Below are 20,449 nucleotides of genomic sequence, written 5' to 3'. Positions count from 1 at the left end.
AATTTCCACGTACTCCCCTTTCCATATTTTTTCCCTAATCTCATTTTTAAGATGAGCTCCTAAAGGGCCCTCGAAACACACGTAGACCTCTCCGCGTGCTGTATCGTCTAACCTCACTGTATCCTCCTTATCTTTCTCCGCGTCTCCTGCCTGGCTAGACACTGATACTGTAGCGGAGGAAGCAGCCGCACTGGCCCCCCCGCTCTCGTTCCTTAAACTCTCTGCTGATACATCCCTAGCCGGCACATTAGAGACCTCTCCAAACATGCCCCCTTGCCCAGAGATCCTACCCGTATACCCCAGCCAGGCAGTAGATGGGGGGCCACAGCCTGACCACCCCCAGACCCCCACAAAAGAGCTAAATCTCTCAGCCCGTGCATAAGCATATTTAACCCCCCGCTAACCCCCCCTGGAACCGCATCATGACTACCACTCCCAGGTGAGGTCAACAAAGGGGGGTAAGATAAAAAAGAGGTGTTCTCACCAAGCTGCCCGAGCGCTGTGGACCCGGCAGCCGACGGTCCTGTAGCCTGATGCTGCCTCTCCTCCTCTGTCCTCCTTTCATGGTCCGATGCTCCCTGATCCATGCGGATGTTGCCATGCGACGCTCTCCTCATCGTTCCCGGGGGATCTGTGGTAGTCTGTGCCGTAGACTGGGTGCCTGTATTGTCCGGGGACTGCCGACGCTGGTGGTCCCTGCTTGTGTGGGGGGGATGGGGCTTGCGCAGCGCCGACCGACGGCCCGAGGACACGCGCCACACTCGACCCCCTGCTGTCCTGCACTGCCACCGGTAATGTGGCGCTGCTAGGGCCGGCTATTAGCCGCCCGTGTTGCGCCCCCTGCTGAGGCGCCTGTGGAGCAGGCCCTCGTCTCGGGTCTCTCCTGTCCGCCAATCGCCGAGCCGGCTCACCTATCACAGTGCCGCCGGCCATTCCTGCTCCCGACACCCTGCGTGCTCTGGAAGTTGAGGAGGCCGATGCCTCCCCCTGTTGCAGGCCCCGCCGCGTGACCGGATTCCTCCCAGCTCGCCCTCAGGACCCAGCAATCCCGCGGCGCGCGCCACCAGCTGGAGGGTCCCCGGAGGGGCTCCTAAGACGGCGTTGGGCCCGAGGGGGGACGTCAGGGCTTAGGCATGCCGGCGGCCGGGACCGCCGCAGCTGGCGCCCTCCGGTGGGGACCTGGGGAGATCCGCTCGCCACCCCCTGCAGAAGGCTGCTCACATTTTGCTGCAGCCACGCAGTGCCCTGCGTGCTTGCCGCGTCTCGGAGGCTCTGCAGAAGCGCTTCCACCTCCATGTTGCATGCAGACCGGAGCTTCATTCACTCGCAAGCAGGCAGGTGAGTGAATGCTCCAGCCAAGTGAGTGACGTGGAATTGGCGGTTTTCCTATTAACCGCCCTAAAGGCTCTCAACCCACAGCTCCTATTATACTCCCCTTTTGATCCCTCCCCCTCCCCAATTCAAAAACTCACAACGCAGCACTTTTAACCCCGTACTGCCCTGTTAACCCCCTGTGGCACCAATGCTCGCACGTGACCCCATCATGGCGGCCTCCGTTGATGGCCAGGGGCCCAGTACGGCCTTTCTGGATCGTTTCTAATTCTCGCTTGTTGGTGTATAAAGTCTACAAAAACGGAGAAGGGAGGGAATGGAACACTGTGTTTGTATTTGTACGTGGAACCATGTGTGAGCCACCTCTCCTGTAGATTGTAGGGCAACTTTCGGACTATAGGGTTAACACCTCTGGCTGTGTTGATGAATGCAAGTTCCTGTAGGTCGTCTTTGTATTTGGCAACTTGGACTTCCATTAGCAGGTCGCTAAGTTCTCTAAGTTTCTGAGACCTTTGTTAGATATTTTAGGAAAGTCATTGATTCTTTTGAACAAGGCTCTTTCTATTACCTCTGCTGAGCTGTAACACTCATCCAGCCTCTTCCAGATCTCTTTGAGGCCAGTCTCAGGACGGTTTACTGTATATTAATGTCTCTAATCCTTACTGCGTGTTTGACTGACTCTTCTCCCAGGTATTTCACTAAGAGGTCTATCTCTTCCCTGTGTTGTAGCCCCAAGTCTCTAGTGACATTTTGGAAGGAAGCTTTCCAAGCTCTGTAACCTTCAGCTTGGTCAGTAAATTTCATGAGTCCCTTGGCAACCAATTCATGTCATGTGAAGAACTTAGCAAATTCTGTTGTGAACCGGATGTCAGCAGAGTGATCTACATTGGTTACCTGGCGAGGGGCAAGGTAGTCATTAGCAGAGTTGTTTTGCCCCACATTTTCAAGCTCTTTTCTGTCCTGGAGCTGAGCCTCATGACGACTCTCGCTCGCTTCGCTGGAGACGTCGTATTCTTTTTTGGTACTGGTTCAGGGTTATAGTTTGGATCAGGAAGTTCATTAACATACTGAGATGTGCGTTGTGGTGAGTCTTGCAGTGGAAACACCAGACTTGACATACTGCTTCGGCTATGCACCTTGGGGTTTTGCGTGGCTTCTAGCAATTCTGCTTCGGCGAGGGCTATGGCAGCTTCCCTTTTTGCTGCAGGCAGGAAGCAGGATGGATCCATTCCCTGCAGCTCCGCTGCCATTTTCTACTGCAGGCAGCGGAGCTGCAGGGATTGCTCCCTGCCCGCCGCACATGAGGGCAATCTGGCCAGGGGCCCCCCGAAGCCTCGGAGCCAGATAAACTGGCCAGATTGCCATCAATATTAGCAGCCCTGCCAGCAGGGCCGGTTTTAGGCAAAGTGGGGCCCTAGGCAAAGTTTAAAATGGGGCCCCAAATGGTAACATATTGCACATCACACAGAAGCATTTTGGTTGTATTTACATGCGCTGAGTTCAGGCCGCTAAATGAGTGTAATCAACAATATTGAAGTCGTTCAACGCTTGTTTCCCAGCCTCTTTACACCAACTGAAGAATGATGGGGACAGAAGGATCACTAATAGATCAATAACAGATCACCATACAGTATCATTATCAGCAGTATATCTACAGTTTACACCGGCGATGTGCTGCTGAGAACCATGATTTTTGTTCCGGCATAAACAATCCAATCACTCGATGAATATGCAGCATTTTTCTTGTTTAGTATAATACACCCCATAGTCCTCCACATATTATAATGTGCACCACAGTCCTCCATATTGTAAAATGCACACCCCATAGTCATCAATATAACATAATATGCACCATAGTCCTCCATATAGTATAATACCCTCCTCAGTCCTCCATATAGTATTATACACTTCCCATAGTCCTCCACATTGTATAATACACTCCTCATAGTCCTACATATATTAAAATACACTGCTCAGACCTCCACATAGTATAATACACTCCTCATAGTGCTCCATCTAGTATAATGCACCGCCATAGTCATCCATGTAGTACAATTCACTTCACATAGTATAATGCACCACATAGTTCTTCATATAGTATAATGTATTCCACATAGTCCTCGATACAGTATAATGCAGCCCACATATAGTATGATGCAGCCACCCCAAAGAGCATAATGCAACCACCCCACAGAGTATAATGTAACCCCTCCATAAAATATAATGCAGCCCCCTCATATAGTATACTGTAGCCCCCTAATAGAGTATGATGCAATCACCCCTCATAGAATATAAATATAACAGAGCGCCCATAAAATATAATGTAGCCCCAAATAGAATATAATACAACCCACCTCCCCATAGAATATAATGTAGCCCCATCAAAGAGTATGATGCAATCCTCCCTCATAAAATCTAATACAGCACCCATAGAATATAATGTAACCCCCATAGAATATAATACAGCCCACCTCCCCATAGTATATAATTTAGTCCCCCATAGAATACAATGCCGCCTCCCATAGTATATAACACATCCTTCCCCATGGAATATAATGTACCCCCCATAGTATATAACACAGCCACATAATATATACAGTAACACAGCCTCCCCCGTAGAATATAATATACCCCCAATAGTATATAACACAGCCCGCATCTCCCCCCCTGAGAGTGGCCCCACAGTTCAGTACTCACTGTTATAGTTTAAAAAAAAAAACCACACTCCTCATGTCTCCTCGTGCCCGCGCTGCTCCCTGCTCCTATCTCAGCGGCTGCACTGCCCGGCACACAGTGAGTGCGCGATGACATCATCGCGCACCCGCAGTGTCAGAGGCAGAGCGGGGAATGATGGGAGAGGGAGCGTCAGGTGATGCTCTCTCCTCCATCATTGCTTTGAACTGTACCCGCAGACACCGGTATAGTTCAATGCGGTGGGGGAGTCGGCGCTGGCGGCAGGCGGGCCCCCCTGCCTCACAGGGGCCACATAGTGGATACGTGATGTGCCGCTAGCTGGGAGCCCTTGGGGGAGCGGGGGCCCTAGGCAGCTGCCTGCCTCTAATGCCGGCCCTGCCAGCAGGAGTCCCCGAGCCTCCGGGCCCCGGTGCAGTTGCACCGGCGGTATGTCCACCCATGACTTGGAGATTTGGCTCGGGGTTGTCAATGACAAAGCTGACCCCTGCAGCACCATCCGTTAAACTAGGAGGCTCCGAGGCAAGTGGAATGCCTCCCAGAACCTGAACAGTCCAGAAGGAGAATCAGACGTCCCACAAGTATAATTTCCATGTGTCCTCTCGTCTGGGCCGAAATGGATAATCGGGCCATCCGATGTCTGGTTAACACCGGCTCACAGGTAACCACGATGCCTGAAGCATACTTCCGATGGTATTTCCCTGAAGCGATGCAGCCTGAATGGGGCCCGGTGATAAAGTTGACGGCTGCCAATCACCTACCCTTCCCGGTCACAGGGGTGGTCTGGATGCAAATCACCATCTGTGGTAAAGATCTGGGCCGAAAAGGAGTGGTGCTAACTGCCGGAGACACCGGTAACAGACATGCTGTCACTTTAGGGATGAATATATTGAAGGAATTCGGAAGCCTTCTCCTCAATGAATCCTCAGATGTGTTCCTAAAACAGTGGAGTCCTCACATTCCTCGACGGAGAGTGTTCCAACAGCTCATCCGTCTGGCCCAAGCTCAAGAAACCTCTTGTGATGGGTAGATGTTGGGAAAAGTGATTGTCCCAGCTACAGCCAACCTGGTTTACCTCCAGGACAGACCGTGCTTACCCTGCCCATCCGAGCTTGTACCCTTCTGGAATGAGTTGAGATCCAGATAGGGCCAGCCGGTATGGAGCAGCACTGGGTGGCTCGAATGATAAAAGTTTTGATATAAGATCACCTACAAGAAGGGAGCAGAGAATACTCAGCTGACGCCCTATCCAGAGTGATACATGGAAAACCTGGGCCCAACCGTGATGAAAAGTTGGAGCACAAGAGGTCCCTGAGTTCCGGGATTCTGACAGGATGTTGGCAGCTACGCAGGACCAGGCACAGGCAGAGAATCGGGAAGGCATACTTGGGTGGTCCCGGGATGAGTGGATCCGGATACAACAGGAGGATGGGGAGGTTGCTCAAATAAGATAGTGGGTGACTCTGAAACAACTGCCCAGTCAGGGAGAGAGAGATGCACTGTCCTCAGGGGCTCTGCAAATCCTATGGCAGTGGGAAAGAGTCCAATTGAAAAACAGGCTATTATACCCGAAGATTCAGTTGCAACGGGAACTGGGTGTGTCACCTGGCAGGTGATTATCCCCGAGACCAGGGCCGGACTGGGACTAAAATTCAGCCCTGGCATTTGAAGTTACACAGGTCCATTTGTCACATGGTGACTGTATAATATCTTTGTAAACTTGTAGGCAGGGCCGGTTTTAGGCAAAGTGGGGCCCTAGGCAAAGTTTAAAATGGGGCCCCAAATGCTAACATATTGCACATCACACAAAAGCATTTCGGTTGTATTTACATGCGCTGAGTTCAGGCCGCTAAATGAGTTTGATCGACAATACTGAAGTTGTTCAACACTTGTTTCCCGGCCTCTTTCCACCAGCTGAGGAATAAAGGTACCTTCACACATAACGATTTCGTTAACGATATCGTTGCAACGTCACGCTTTTTGTGACGTAGCAATGATCCCGCTAACAATTATGTGTGACAGCGACCAACGATCAGGCCCCTGCTGGGAGATCGTTGGTCGTTGGGGAATGATCAGGACCTTTTTTTGGTCGCTGATCACCCGCTGTCATCGCTGGATCGGCGTGTGTGACGCCGATCCAGCGATGTGTTCACTTGTAACCAGGGTAAATATCGGATTACTAAGCGCAGGGGCGCTCTTAGTAACCCGATATTTACCCTGGTTACCATTGTAAAAGTAAAAAAAAAAAAAAAAGTACATACTCACATTCCGATGTCTGTCATGTCCCCCGCCGTCAGCTTCCCTGCACTGACTGTCAGCGCCGGCCGTAAAGCAGAGCACAGCGGTGACGTCACCGCTGTGCTCTGCTTTACGGCCGGCGCTGACACAGTCAGTGCGGGAAGCTGACGGCGGGGGACGTGACAGACATCGGAATGTGAGTATGTAGTGTTTTTTTTTTTACTGTTACAATGGTAACCATGGTAAATATCGGGTTACTAAGCGCGGCCCTGCACTTAGTAACCCGATGTTTACCCTGGTTACCCGGGGACTTCGGCATCGTTGAAGACAGTTTCAACGATGCCAAAGTCGTTCCCCTGATCGTTGGACGCTGGAGAGAGCTGTCTGTGTGACAGCTCCCCAGCGACCACACAACGACTTACCAACGATCACGGCCAGGTCGTATCGCTGGTCGTGATCGTTGGTAAGTCGTTTAGTGTAACGGTACCTTAATGATGAGACAGAACCATCACTAACAGATCACTAACAGATCACCATACAGTATCATGTTATCACCAGCACATCTACAGTTTACACCGGCGATGTGCTGCTGAGAACAAGGATTTTTGTTCCGGCAGAAACTGAATATGCAGCATTTTACTTGTTTAGTAAAATACACCCCATAGTCCTCCATATATTATAATGTGCACCACAGTCCTCCATATAGTATAATACACTCCCTATAGTCCTCCATATATTAAAATACACTGCTCAGTCCTCCACATAGTATATTACACTCCTCATAGTCCTTCATGCAGCATAATACACTCCTCATAGTGCTCCATATAATATAATGCTGCGCCATAGTCATCCATGTAGTACAATTCACTTCCCATAGTATAATGCACCCCATAGTTCTTCATATAGTATAACGTATTCCCCATAGTCCTCAATACAGTATAATGCAGCCCACATACAGTATAATGTAGCCACCACCCTACAGAGTATAATGCAGCCACCCCAGAGTATAATGCAGCCACCCCAGAGTATAACTGGCGGCACTAGTGGGGGGAGGGGGAGAGAGAGTGCAGCGGCCCACTACTGGCACCGGCCCTTCTGGCTTTTACCAGAAGTGCCCGATGGCCAGTCCGGCCCTGCCCAAGACGCTGTTGCCCAAGACAGCTAAGGAAGCACACGAAATAGGAGCTCACTTTGGTCAAGAGAAGACCTATTAGTGGCTACAAAAGCTAGTTTACCATCCTCACCTAAAAGCCGTGGTGGAAGAGGCCTGTCGACAGTGTAGAAGCTGAGAATTAGCTAAACCTCTGGGGCAAAGAGCTCCTACACAGACCATCGTGACATCCGCTCTTCTGCAAGTATTGATGATAGATTATCTTACGATAGGTCCGGCCCACCAGGGATTAGAACATTGTCTGGTAAGGATGGAACACTTCATGTAACAATTATGTAGGTACTAAGGAATCTGATAGCATGGGATAAAACCAGTCTGAGATCAAAGCTGCAGTAAATGATGTATTTAAACAAAACAGAAATGCACGCAGAAATAACATAGATATTCCTGCAATTGTAACGACGTGCTCAGCACAATATGGTAAACAGGAAAGCAAACAGAACTACATAGATATTCCTGCAGTTCTAACGAGATGCTCAGCTCAATATAGTAAAACACCGCACACTGAATAGTGAGACGCAACAGCTAATGTGAACCAGTCCAGCAAGGATATGACGAGGGAGCAAACAAGACACTTAACAAGGAAGTCCAGTAGGTCAGTACTTAGTCATGGGAATCCAGCAGAAGTGTAGTGGGAATGCACACAGTACTTAAAAAAGGAAGTCCAGCAAAACTTGATCACAGGTGCGCACAGTACTTGTTTGTGGGAGTTCAATAATATGCAGGTGGTGCGTTGAGAATGAAGTCCTGAGAAAGAGGATGAGGGGAAAAGAGGGAGAGCACTAACTAAGTGTACCGTAGTAGATGAGTAAAACTCTCTTGGTGAGAAAAGCACAACTTGAATCTTGCTCACCTGGTGTGGTTGTGCAAAGAGGCACAACACTGGGAAAAGTTTTGCAAACAAACCACTGGTGTGCTGACAGTCACAGCAGTTCCAGAGGTGAGAGGCAGCTGAAAGAGGCGAGGCAGACCACCGAGTAGTGAGCAGCAGAAGCAGGGAGCTCACCAGACCACAGGCAGAAGCTCAGGAGCCAGCAGCACAAAATACTCAGGCACTGGAGGACACATGACTCAGACTTAAATGATCAGGACAGACAGGAAGTTCCATGACTAGGCAAGATCAAAGACTCCATCTTGGATCAGGGAGAACAGGCACAAGGAAAGTCCGGAATCCTTACACTTCACTAAATTCGCCTTTGTGTCTCCAACACCTGACCAAACTGCTGAGTCTGCAGCACATGCCATCTGCAAGAAATTCATTCAAGTGTACGGCTGCCCGAAGAGAATCCACTCCGATCAAGGTGCCTGTTTCCTCGGGAGAGTGATGGAAGAACTGCACCGCTTGTACCAGATTAAAAAATCTCGGATGCCGCCATATCACCCTCAGGGGAATGGAGCCTTTGAACGGTTCAATCGGACTCTTATCCAGATGTTAAGGACACTAGAGGAAGACTGGAAGGCCCAGTGGCCTGAATTTGTAGCTGAGTTGGTGTGGGTATATAACAACCGAGTACACCGCACCACTGGGTACACGCCATATTTCCTATTGTTCAGTTGGCCGGGAAAAGAGATCACCGAGCTGGAGTTGGATCCAGAGGAGGACTACCCATTTACCAGGGTGTCCACCTGGGTCTAAGAACATCGTCATCGTCTGCAGACACTGCATCGCTTGGTGCAGACCAGGTTCCAGGAGCTTGAGCATCTGGAGATAGCTCCTCTGCGAGGGACAGCTCTCCAGGCCAGAGACCGAGTGTTGGTCCGAGATAAGCATCCAAAGGACAAACTGGAGTACCAGTGTGAAAAGGCCCCATATCGGGTAAAGCGGAGAATCCGCTTGTAAGGGCCCGTCTATGAAATTCAACCTGAGGGGGAAGAAAATACCCCACTCGAATTGTCCACTGGAACATGCTGCGTCCCTGTTTGTCAAGCGCTCCCGACCAATTTGAAGAGGAGGAAAGTGCCCCTGAAATGTCCCCTATGTCTGTTGCTGATTGTGAAGACGAAGAGTTGCCTGAGCTATCACCTGTAAATCCAGAAGAGGAACAGATTCCTGAAGCTCCTGAGGTTCCTGACGTGATAGTCCTGTTAGAAATGGGCGCATCCCTGCCCTCATCTATTCAGACTGACTCGACTACCCAACCTGATTTGACTACTCCTTCTGACTTGATGCACTTGATGCTTGCCACAGCCGGGATACCCCCCAACAGATATAATCACGATCAATTTATTTGGCATAAAGTCGTTCATGGACTAGTAGAATGTCTACTTTGACCAGAGTACTGTATTTCACCCGTTGGCTCCTTCTACTCAAGGTACTCAACGCCACGATTCAGTGAATAACGTGTGCATGCCGCCTAAGAGATACCGGGTGACTTACAGAGAACTTAACCCTTACTCAACTGCATACTACTGCTGAGCTTTGTCAAGCCCCTGCAGTGTGGGAGTCTACTCTTCTCTCGGCGACACAGGACCCCACGCAAGACGTCAAACTCTTCTTCACCACCAGGAACCAGATCGTCAACGCCTGCAGGTCTACACCGGACCCCCATGTGCTGACCATGTCGGCATCACCGTGTACATCAAGGAATCTGCACGCAGGAAGCCATCAGACTAATAAGTTTACTCTTAATGAACAGTTGTTCATCTAGTGATGAGCGAATATACTCATTACTCGAGATTTCTCGAGCATGCTCGGGGGTCCTCCGAGTATTTTTTAGTGCTCGGAGTTTTAGTTTTTAGCGCCGCAGCTGAATGATTTACATCTGTTAGCCAGCATAAGTACATGTGGGGGATGCCTGGTTGCAAGGGAATCCACACATGTACTTATGCTGGCTAACAGATGTAAATCATTCAGCTGCGGCAAGAAAAACTAAAATTCCGAGCACTAAAAAATACTCGGAGGACCTGTGACGGGGTGTACGGCAGAGCAAGAAGGGACAACAGGCCGAGGGATGATTCAACAGATTTATTATCAAGAACGCTGGAACAACACATGCAGGTAGATCTACAGAGTCCACAATTAGTCCAACAGAACAGGTTCGGTGCACCTCCAGATAATCCTTGTGTCAGCTAACAAAGCAATAGTCCACACGAGTCCAAGGGATCCCAAAACAATCCCACGAGCGACGAGATATGTCCTCAGCTCAAGTCTCGCCCCATTCGCTTCCGCAGTCACAGATGGACATGGGGTCTTGCCTCAGCTAAGAATCCCCACTCCTTCTCCTTCAAGGATCAACTCACATCTGATCTCAAAATAAGAATGGATTGTCTGAGCTCCTGGGATCCGCCCAAGAAGGGGGTAGAGGTCACACCTTCTATTCAATGGTTGGGTCCACCAGAAGATTCTAGACTGGTGGCTCCACTTAGTCTATTCATTGTGTGCATTTGACTAGCCACCTGCTGTGAGGAAGAATGGCTATTCCTTCCCTAGTGGTGTGGACAAAGCTTAATTACATTAGAGCTCAGGGCTGCAAGTATTGGGGGAAGGAGACAGGTTAGTTACATACACCCCATGACATTGCAAAATGTACCGTAAATACAACGAAAGAGAAGTCGCATCACATCATGACATATTATACAAAATACAGGACAGGGAAAAAAAGTACAGATCATGACAGGACCCCCGAGCATGCTCGAGAAATCTCAAGTATAATCGCTCATCACTAGTTATATCCTTTTCCCTTATTGCTTCCCCCAGCACACCGATTGTGCTACTATCACCTGCTTATACTTTCCCTCTCCCTGCGTGGAGTATACCCCTGTTACAGTAAAGTTAATTTTAACCCTTGCTCTGCCTCCTGTCCGTTAGCAGTGTGAGCAGGTTGTGGGATGCACTAACACATAACATATGTGAAAACAGATGACTGATCACTAAAGTGTCACCTGACATAACGCCGCTATGTCAGCAATAATGAAATCTACAACTTTCATTACAGTAATGGTGACAATTCTCTTTCTAGATTAGACTTGCCTTCTCCAAGATAACCAACTCCAAGCTGAATATGTATAATCTTTATCAGCCATGTTTGGAGGGACAGCCTGGTGAGATAAGGTACCTAGATCATATATATGTATATCTGTTCTGTGCATATTTATAATGTTTACACTTGCTATCTTACAGACCACTCTAAAGGTACCTTCACACATAACGATTTCGTTAACGATATCGTTGCAACGTCACACTTTTTGTGACGTAGCAACAATCCCGCTAACGATCTCGTTATGTGTGACAGCGACCAACGATCAGGTTCCTGCTGGGAGACTGTTGGTCGTTGGGGAATGATCAGGACCTTTTTTTGTTTGCTGATCACCCGCTATCATCTCTGGATCGGCGTGTGTGACGCCGATCCAGCGATGTGTTCACTTGTAACCAGGGTAAATATTGGGTTACTAAGCGCAGGGCCGCGCTTAGTAACCCGATATTTACCCTGGTTACCATTGTAAAAGTAAAAAAAAAAAAAAACAGTACATTCTCACATTCTGATGTCTGTCATGTCCCCCGCCGTCAGCTTCCCTGCACTGACTGTCAGCGCCGGCCGTAAAGCAGAGCACAGCGGTGACGTCACCGCTGTGCTCTGCTTTACGGCCGGCGCTGACACAGTCAGTGCGGGAAGCTGACGGCGGGGGATGTGACAGACATTGGAATGTGAGTATGTAGTGTTTTTTTTTTTTTACTTTTACAATGGTAACCATAGTAAATATCGGGTTACTAAGCGCGGCCCTTCACTTAGTAACCCGATGTTTACCCTGGTTACCCGGGGACTTCGGCATCGTTGAAGACAGTTTCAACGATGCCGAAGTCGTTCCCCTGATCGTTGGTCGCTGGAGAGAGCTGTCTGTGTGACAGCTCCCCAGCGACCACACAACGACTTACCAACGATCACGGCCAGGTCGTATCGCTGGTCGTGATCGTTGGCAAGTCGTTTAGTGTAACGGTACCTTAAGGTGGTGGTATACTTAAAGGGCAAACCTTCTATAATAATCTTTTCAGATTGTAGTGATGTTGTAAAATATTATATTGGCAGAGACCAGCGGTCCATAGAGGATGCAACTGGGGCCTTCTGACACAAGTTGAATGTTCAGCTGGATGTGCATTTTTGGACACACATCCAGTTGAACTCTATTAAGGTACAGATAACAAATGGCTCCCTGCATTACGATAGCTTTACACACCGTCGACCTATCAGAGTCAGGCAGCTGATGTCGGGTCATCATAGGCGAAGCAATGACATTACTTAGTTTCACACCATATGTCAGATGATGAAGAAGTAGCTGCTCATCCTGGGAGCGGTGACAGGTGAGAAGTATAGCTGTTTTTATTTATTTTCTATGTAAACAGAACAACAATAGGGGACATTACAAGTATAATGTCCCCATTCTGGACCACATATACTTGTAACATCCTCGATTCTGGCCCCCACATAAGCGTACTAGGCCAGATCGGGGAACGTTATAAGTGTTTAGATGTCAGAATAGGAGCATTATAAGTATATGGGGCCAGAATTGCAGTATTATAAGTGTATGGGGGCCAGAAAGTGGACATTCTAAATATATGGGTACAGAATGAGGGAATTAATAGTGTATATAGGACCAGAATATGGAAAATGTAAGTGTTATGGAGCATTCTAATTATATATAGGGACCAAAATGGGACACATTACAAGTGTATGGGGTCCAGAATGAGGATCATTACAAGTGTATGGGGGTCAGAATCGGGAACATTACAAATTTAACCGGGCCAGAATGGGGAACATTTGCAAGTGTATAGGAGCCAGAATGGGGGGCATTATAAGTATATGGGGCCCAAATAGGGCATTAAAAGTGTATGAGGAACAGACTGATGGCTTATGTGGGGGCCAGAATCGAGGATGTTACAAGTATATGTGGTCCAGAATGGGGACATTATACTTGTAATGTCCCCTATTGTTGTTCTGTTTACATAGAAAATAAATAAAAACAGCTATACTTCTCACCTGTCACCGCTCCCAGGATGAGCAGCTACTTCTTCATCATCTGACATATGGTGTGAAACTAAGTAATGTCATTGCTTCGCCTATGATGACCCGACATCAGCTGCCTGACTCTGATAGGTCGACGGTGTGTAAAGCTATCGTAATGCAGGGAGCCATTGGCTATCTGTACCTTAATTGAGTTCAACTGGATGTGTGTCCAAAAATGCACATCCAGCTGAACATTCAACTTGTGTCAGCAGGTCCCAGTTGCATCCTCTATGGACCGCTGGTCTCTGCCAATATAATATTTTACAACATCCCGCCCACCATTCCTAGGAGTAAGAAGCACTGAACATGAGCTCCTGAATTTCCATCACTTTATACCTTGTAATGAGGCAACTGTAAGACAAAACCTGGAAAAACTCAACTCCGTGGAACATAAAAGTGATCTGGACTGAACTGGACTTTACCCTTTATGAAAAAAGGAAGAATTGGAGGATTTAAAGGACAAAACAAGAATCTCCTGGAGGATACAGACTGGAAGCAGCCGACATCATACATCTACCTGGACCTATAGAAGGTAGGAGAATTCTTTAACTACAACACAACCTATAGGCTTGCTACAAATTAACCTCCTTAGAAACAAGGATTATAATTAAGATATAACTACAAAATGGAAAACACAAATTTAGAACAAGTAAATGAACAAAGCCCAGAGCCAGAGACACAGGAATGCTGGGGGCCAGATCAGGAGATAACACAGGGGGGCAATAAACGCAAGATGGACTACATTAGAGAGAATCCAGAGACTCTTTATGCAGATTTCACAAAGGAAGAACGAAAAAGAAAAACCAATGTATTATTCTATACAGACCGTCTCTCAGCCTGGCACACTGCGCTGTGCAATCGATATAAACATGTATCTAAATCCAACACTAAGACTGCCCAGCAGATTAAAATTACCAGCCAAGCAGATGATGACACCAATACGCTCACCATAAGCCTATACAAAAATGGCACAGTCATGGCGCAGGGGAATGAGGAGATTCTGCAGCAATTTGAAAATTGTTTTCCTGATATCAAAGAGCAGGCACAAACCTATAAAGGACTACAAGCCCCAGCAGCTACCTCTAATGCTCACATAGAGATCCCCAGACAGAGCCGCCCAACCCCCGACACTTCACACCTCTCGCCTGATAACATCAGAGACTTCTTATCTCAACTAGAAAGTGACTTGGTCCAACTGAAATTAGAATGTGAAAAACTCACAAAGCAAGGCAAATTACCAAGCCACAAATGACAGGGCCCTACAGAAAATAAGGGCCGAAATGTGTGAAATGAAATGTCAACACAAGGCAGCACTACAGGAAATGGGGGAACTGAAAAAAGACAATGATCAACTCCGAAAGGAGATTACAGAATTAAAAGCCCATAGCCCTGGACATCTGAACCAGCAGGGGGCAATGGGAACAAGCCAGAGAGCAGACAACATGGCCACCACTGAACAGAATGTAGAGACACCAAACAGCATTAATATAATAACCAACAATATGATGGAAGAGAGAAGAGAACCAGCCACCAGCAAAGCCAGCACCGTAGCCCACCCAAGACATCACAAAGTCCTGATATTGTCCTAATAATGGACTCAAATCCTGAAACCAGAGAGATGGAAGAGAGAAGAGAACCAGCCACCAGTAAAGCCAGCACCACAGACCCCCATCAGCAGCACTGTAGCCCACCCAAGACATCACAAAGTCCTGATATTGTCCTAATAATGGACTCAAATGGGAAGTACCTAAATACACAGCGGCTATTCCCAGGAAAACAGGTCCGTACAATCCGCTGTGCAAGTATTGAACAGGTGACAGAGGTCATCAGTAGACCACGGTTTACCAACCCAAAGCACGTTATTATACACACGGGTACAAACAATCGGCCAGACCAGCAGATCGCAGAACAACTGATCAACCTGGCAAAGATGGCAAACCTAAAATTCCCGGACAGTAAAATCCTTCTGTCATCGCTGCTTCCAAGAAAGGACATACCCAGGCCAACCACCCAAGCCATCAATGCAGAACTGACTGAAAAGATCAAGACTGTGCCAAACGTGACCCTGGCACAACACCTCTCCATAAACATCAGTCACCTGCACGATGATAAACACCTCAACAAACAAGGGGTCAGCCTCCTGGCCAAAGAGCTGAAGGACATCGTGCTAAACAGAGACCCCGGGCCTGGATTCAACAGTGGCCATAATCACACTGAAAGACCCCCGAGAACGATAAAGCAGAAAACCCCAAGGCTACCTCCTGAAGCTGGGAACAAAGCTCTTCACCCAGTGTCAGACCATCGGAGGTGGAGACCTCCACCGAGGAGACCACCAAGCCCACACAGATACATGCAGAGCAGAGATAGGGATGAGATAATAAACCTGCTCAATGCACTGCGCAGAATAATAATGTGACTGGATGGAACCAAGCACCGCTATAAAACTGTCAGAAATCCAGTTTGTCCCACACAGCCATACTCATTACAAGGTATATACACACAAACCACACAGAAGAATGTCTTCACTTACAATCAGCAGCTGGAATATCCAGGGTCTCAACGCCTCAACCTTTGGATCTAAAACAAAGGACCCTGATTTTATACAAAGTATGAAAAATATAGACATTCAGATCCTCCTGGAAACATGGACCAGAGCCGAAAACGAATCCCTGGTGCCTATTGGATACAAGGAATTCTTGGTCCATGCCCAGAAAAATAAAAACATCAAACAGGGCCGGGGCTCAGGAGGAGTAGCGATCTGGTATAAAGAGGAGCTCCACCAGTACATCAAACCGGTGAAGAAAGGAGGCAGCCACATATGGATCAGAATCAGCAGCTCCATCCTCACCTGTCAGTCTGATGTCCACCTCTGTGCCACCTATATACCACCGCCAGAGTCCCCCTACTTCAATCCAGACTGCTTCGAGATCTTACAAAGAGAAGCCGCCCATTATCAGGCCCTGGGCAAAGTTCTCATCTTTGGAGACCTCAATGCAAGAACAGGGAGAGAGAGAGACTTCCTGACCACGGATGGAAACATCTACATACTTGGAGCAAAGAATGACGGCCAAGACCCTGAGAAACAGAGAAACAGCTATGACAGTACAGTCAACAAAAGTGGCAGAAAGCTCCTGAACGTATGTAAAAGTTTAGGACTTCATATCCTTAATGGACGAAGCAAGGGTGACTCCTTAGGAAGGTATACACTAAACTCCCATGTAGGGAGGAGTGTAGTTGATTACGCCATTACAGACCTGAACCTGGCAGATGTCAGCGCCTTCATAGTCACCCCACAAACGCACCTGTCAGACCACAGCCAACTTCTTCTGTACATGAAATCTACAGAGAAACCATCCACTCAGAAGCCACAGCAGAGCGGCCTCTTCACCCGGCCTCCATCCTATAAATGGTCCAAAATGTCGGCACTAAAATATAAAGAAGCTTCCAGCAGACCTGAAATACAGCGGATGCTCCACCACTTCTACAACCTCGAGTACATGCCAAACCCAGAGGGAGTGAGCCAAGCAGCAAAGGACCTCAACAATATATTCTACGCAATGGCCAGACTGTCCGACCTTAAAAAAGTCGACTACAAGAGACCAAAAGAAACACAGGTCAATGGCTGGTTTGACAGAGAATGTAAAGCTGTACGGAAGACCCTGAGAACAGCCTCCAACAAGAAACACAGAGACCCCAACCACCTGGGTCTGAGGGAAGCCTATGACTCCACACAAAAGCAGTACAAAACCATCCTCAGGAGGAAGAAGCAGAGTTACATCTCTACCAAGCTTAATCAACTCCAAGACGCCCTCCAAGACAACTCCTTCTGGGAACTATGGAACCACATGGGCACCAAAGACAAGAAAAACAACAACCATATCCAAAATGGCAACCTCTGGCTCCAATACTTCAGAGACCTCTATAAAGACATTCCAAAGGAAGGACTAAGCCAAGAACAGGAAAACATAATGGCGAAACTAAAAGCAATGGAGGAAAAAATCAAAAACTTCCAAAACCCGGTGGATACACCTATAACACTACAGGAAGTAACCGAGAGACTCTCCTCCATAAGATGTAGAAAAGCCGGTGGCCTAGATGGAATCCTACCAGAAATGCTGAAGTACAGCCCACCAGAAATACAGGCTGCAATGGTTAAACTCTTCAATATTGTACTGAGTGCCGGCTACTTCCCTCGTACCTGGAACCAAGGCCTCATCACACCCATCCACAAGAGTGGGGACAGGTATGACCCAGCCAACTACAGAGGCATATGCGTCAGCAGCAACCTGGGAAAACTGTTCAACAGTATCCTGAACAAGAGGATCCTCACCTTCCTCACCGAGCACAACGTCCTCAGCAAGAGCCAAGCAGGGTTCATGCCGAACCACCGCACCACTGACCACATCTATACTCTGCACAGCCTCATTCAGAGACACGTCTACAATACAAAGAATGGGAAGATATACGTGTGACGCCCAGGAGACCGGGATACCCAGCACCGGACCAATGGAGTCTGTCTCTTGAGGGGGATGTCACGGGTGGCTTGACCCGGTGCTGTGGCCTCAGGCAATGCACAGTGTAAGGGGTATCGTGAGGGGACAGGCACTTACTTGATCAGCAGCAGGTTCTCCCAGCGGTGACGATCCCGATCCTGGATAGATGGCTATTGTCCAAATGAAAGACTGAGGCACTGAAACGTTTAACCAGTTTACTTTAACATAAAAGGATTTACAACCAGTCCTGTCACCGGAGTCTGTATGGGAACTCTGAGTTACTTTGACCCTGCCGGGGTCTTCGCCTCTTATTGTGCGCAATTTCTGTGTGGCCCTGCTGCTGTATGTGAACTGGCTGCCGGCCCAATCTGTCCCCTCCGGGTCCTGGTTCGATGGGCAACCCGAGTCCTTTTATCGGTTTACCCCCTCTGGGAGTACCGCTGAACTCTGTATCTGTTGCTGCGTCCGGCCCTAGTGAAGCTGATATCACCTCACGTTTTTCCGGTTGCTGTATTATATATAATGAATACAGCCACGAATCCGGTATCCGTCTTTGCGCCTGTTTTGGGTAGTGATTAATGCTACCCGCTTCTCACAATGTCCTTTTTCTCTATCCCTCTTCTCCTCAGGCCGGTGATTTAGGCCTGGTAACAGTCACAGGGCTGTTAGAGATTCAACTGTATGACCTCTCACTATCAGCTCCTTGGCCCAACTGCCATTTCTTCTCTCAGACCAGAATGGATCAAGGGGAGTCTCTGGAGCTCCCCCTTCTGGCCGGAAGTGGTAGTGCAGTTTTGCTATCTTAATATTTGTATTTAGTGTCAGTAACTATTTTTGTGGCAAATACCCCTAGGGGTGCCACATACGCCTGCTTTGTGGACTTTAAAAAGGCCTTTGATTCAGTGTGGCACCCGGGCTTATTCCTGAAACTGCTGGAGAGTGGAATAGGAGGAAAGACCTACGATGTCATCAAAAGCTCCTACACCGAGAACCGCTGCAGCGTGAGTGTGAACGGCAAAAGAATGGCTTATTTCCAGCAGAGCCGCGGAGTCAGACAAGGCTGCAGCCTAAGTCCAACGCTCTTCAACATCTACATCAACGAGCTGGCTACCGCCCTGGAATCCTCCTCAGCACCAGGTCTCACCCTCCATGACGCCCAGGTGAAATTCCTGCTGTATGCAGATGACCTGCTGCTGCTGTCACCAACCGAGAAAGGCCTCCAGGACAACCTGAAAAACCTAGAGAAATTCAGCTCCACCTGGGCTCTACCGGTCAACCTAAAGAAAACCAACACCATGGTGTTCCAGAGGAGAAAGAGAAGATCAGACCAACACCCATCATTTATCCTCAACAACTGCGACCTCACAGGAACGGACAAATATACCTACCTGGGCCTAGAGATTCACCGGTCAGGGAGCTTCAAACAAGCCATAGAGACCCTGAAAGACAAGGCCTGCAAAACCTTCTATGCCATCCGAAGGACACTACCATCTGAAGCCACCAGTGAGGGTCTGGCTAAAAATCTTCGACTCCATCATCGCCCCAATCCTCCTGTATGGCAGCGAAGTCTGGGGTCCTCACACCTACCCAGACTGGTCAAAGTGGGATTCCAGTCCAACAGAAATATTCCACCTGGAATTCTGCAAGCACCTTCTCCAGGTCCATCGGAGCACCTCCAACAGTGCTTGTCGGGCCGAGCTGGGCAGATTCCCTCTACACCTAACAGTTCTAAAGAGGGCGCTGTCATTCCGGGCTCACCTGCATAGGAGCAATCCAAGCTCCCATCACCATAAAGCCCTGATACATGTAGGTGAAACAGAAAAACCAGAACCCTCGGAACAGCCCAGCCAAACCCAACTGGACCAGAACACCAATCACAACAACCTGACAAAAGCCGGAATCAGGAAGATGGCAGACGAAGGCCAGGAGAGGTATGTCAGTGACTGGAAGAATGATATCATCAGCTCACAGAAACTGACCATGTACCAGAGCCTACAGAGAGATTACAGACTGGCCCCATATCTGGAGAAACTCCCGGACCCCAGAGACCGCCAGATCCTGAGCCGATATAGACTCAGTGCCCACAGTCTGGCCATCGAATGTGGCCGACACAGGCAGAGCTACAAGCCCAGGGAGGAAAGACTGTGCCAACACTGTGACCAGGAGGCCATAGAGGACGAAACCCACTTCCTGCTACACTGCTCCAAATACTCAGCAGTGAGGGACACTCACTTCAGGAGACTCTCACATCTCTTCCCAGACTTCATCACCATGAAGGAGGAAAACATATCCTGCTGGGAGAAGAAGAGAGAGCAGTGGAGATAGCAGCGCGGTATGTGAGCGAATGTCATAGACTGCGAGAAAGAGAACTATGATGCCATGGACTATAGCCCCCAACCTGGACCTGCCTCATCCACCTCCCCTATGCCATGGACTATAGCCCCCACAATGGATCTGCCCCATCCACCTCCCCTATGCCATGGACTATAGCCCCCACAATGGACCTGCCCCATCCACCTCCCCTA

General features: G+C 48.6%; 1 protein-coding gene across 1 annotated transcript in view; it reads left to right on the top strand.

Moving 5' to 3' along the window:
- LOC138665051 (lysosomal protective protein-like) overlaps positions 1–20,449 on the top strand; it is a 131,802-nt gene that overhangs the window by 86,752 nt on the left and 24,601 nt on the right. The window contains exon 9 of the mRNA XM_069752202.1: positions 11,392–11,483. Within this exon, the coding sequence (XP_069608303.1) occupies positions 11,392–11,483 (92 nt within the window). The remainder of the gene's footprint in view (positions 1–11,391; positions 11,484–20,449) is intronic.

This window comes from Ranitomeya imitator, chromosome 2 (assembly GCF_032444005.1).
Source record: "Ranitomeya imitator isolate aRanImi1 chromosome 2, aRanImi1.pri, whole genome shotgun sequence".
Lineage (NCBI taxonomy): Eukaryota > Metazoa > Chordata > Amphibia > Anura > Dendrobatidae > Ranitomeya > Ranitomeya imitator.
The sequence above is the reverse complement of the archived record's forward strand: the minus strand, read 5'-3'. Positions and strand labels throughout refer to the sequence as shown.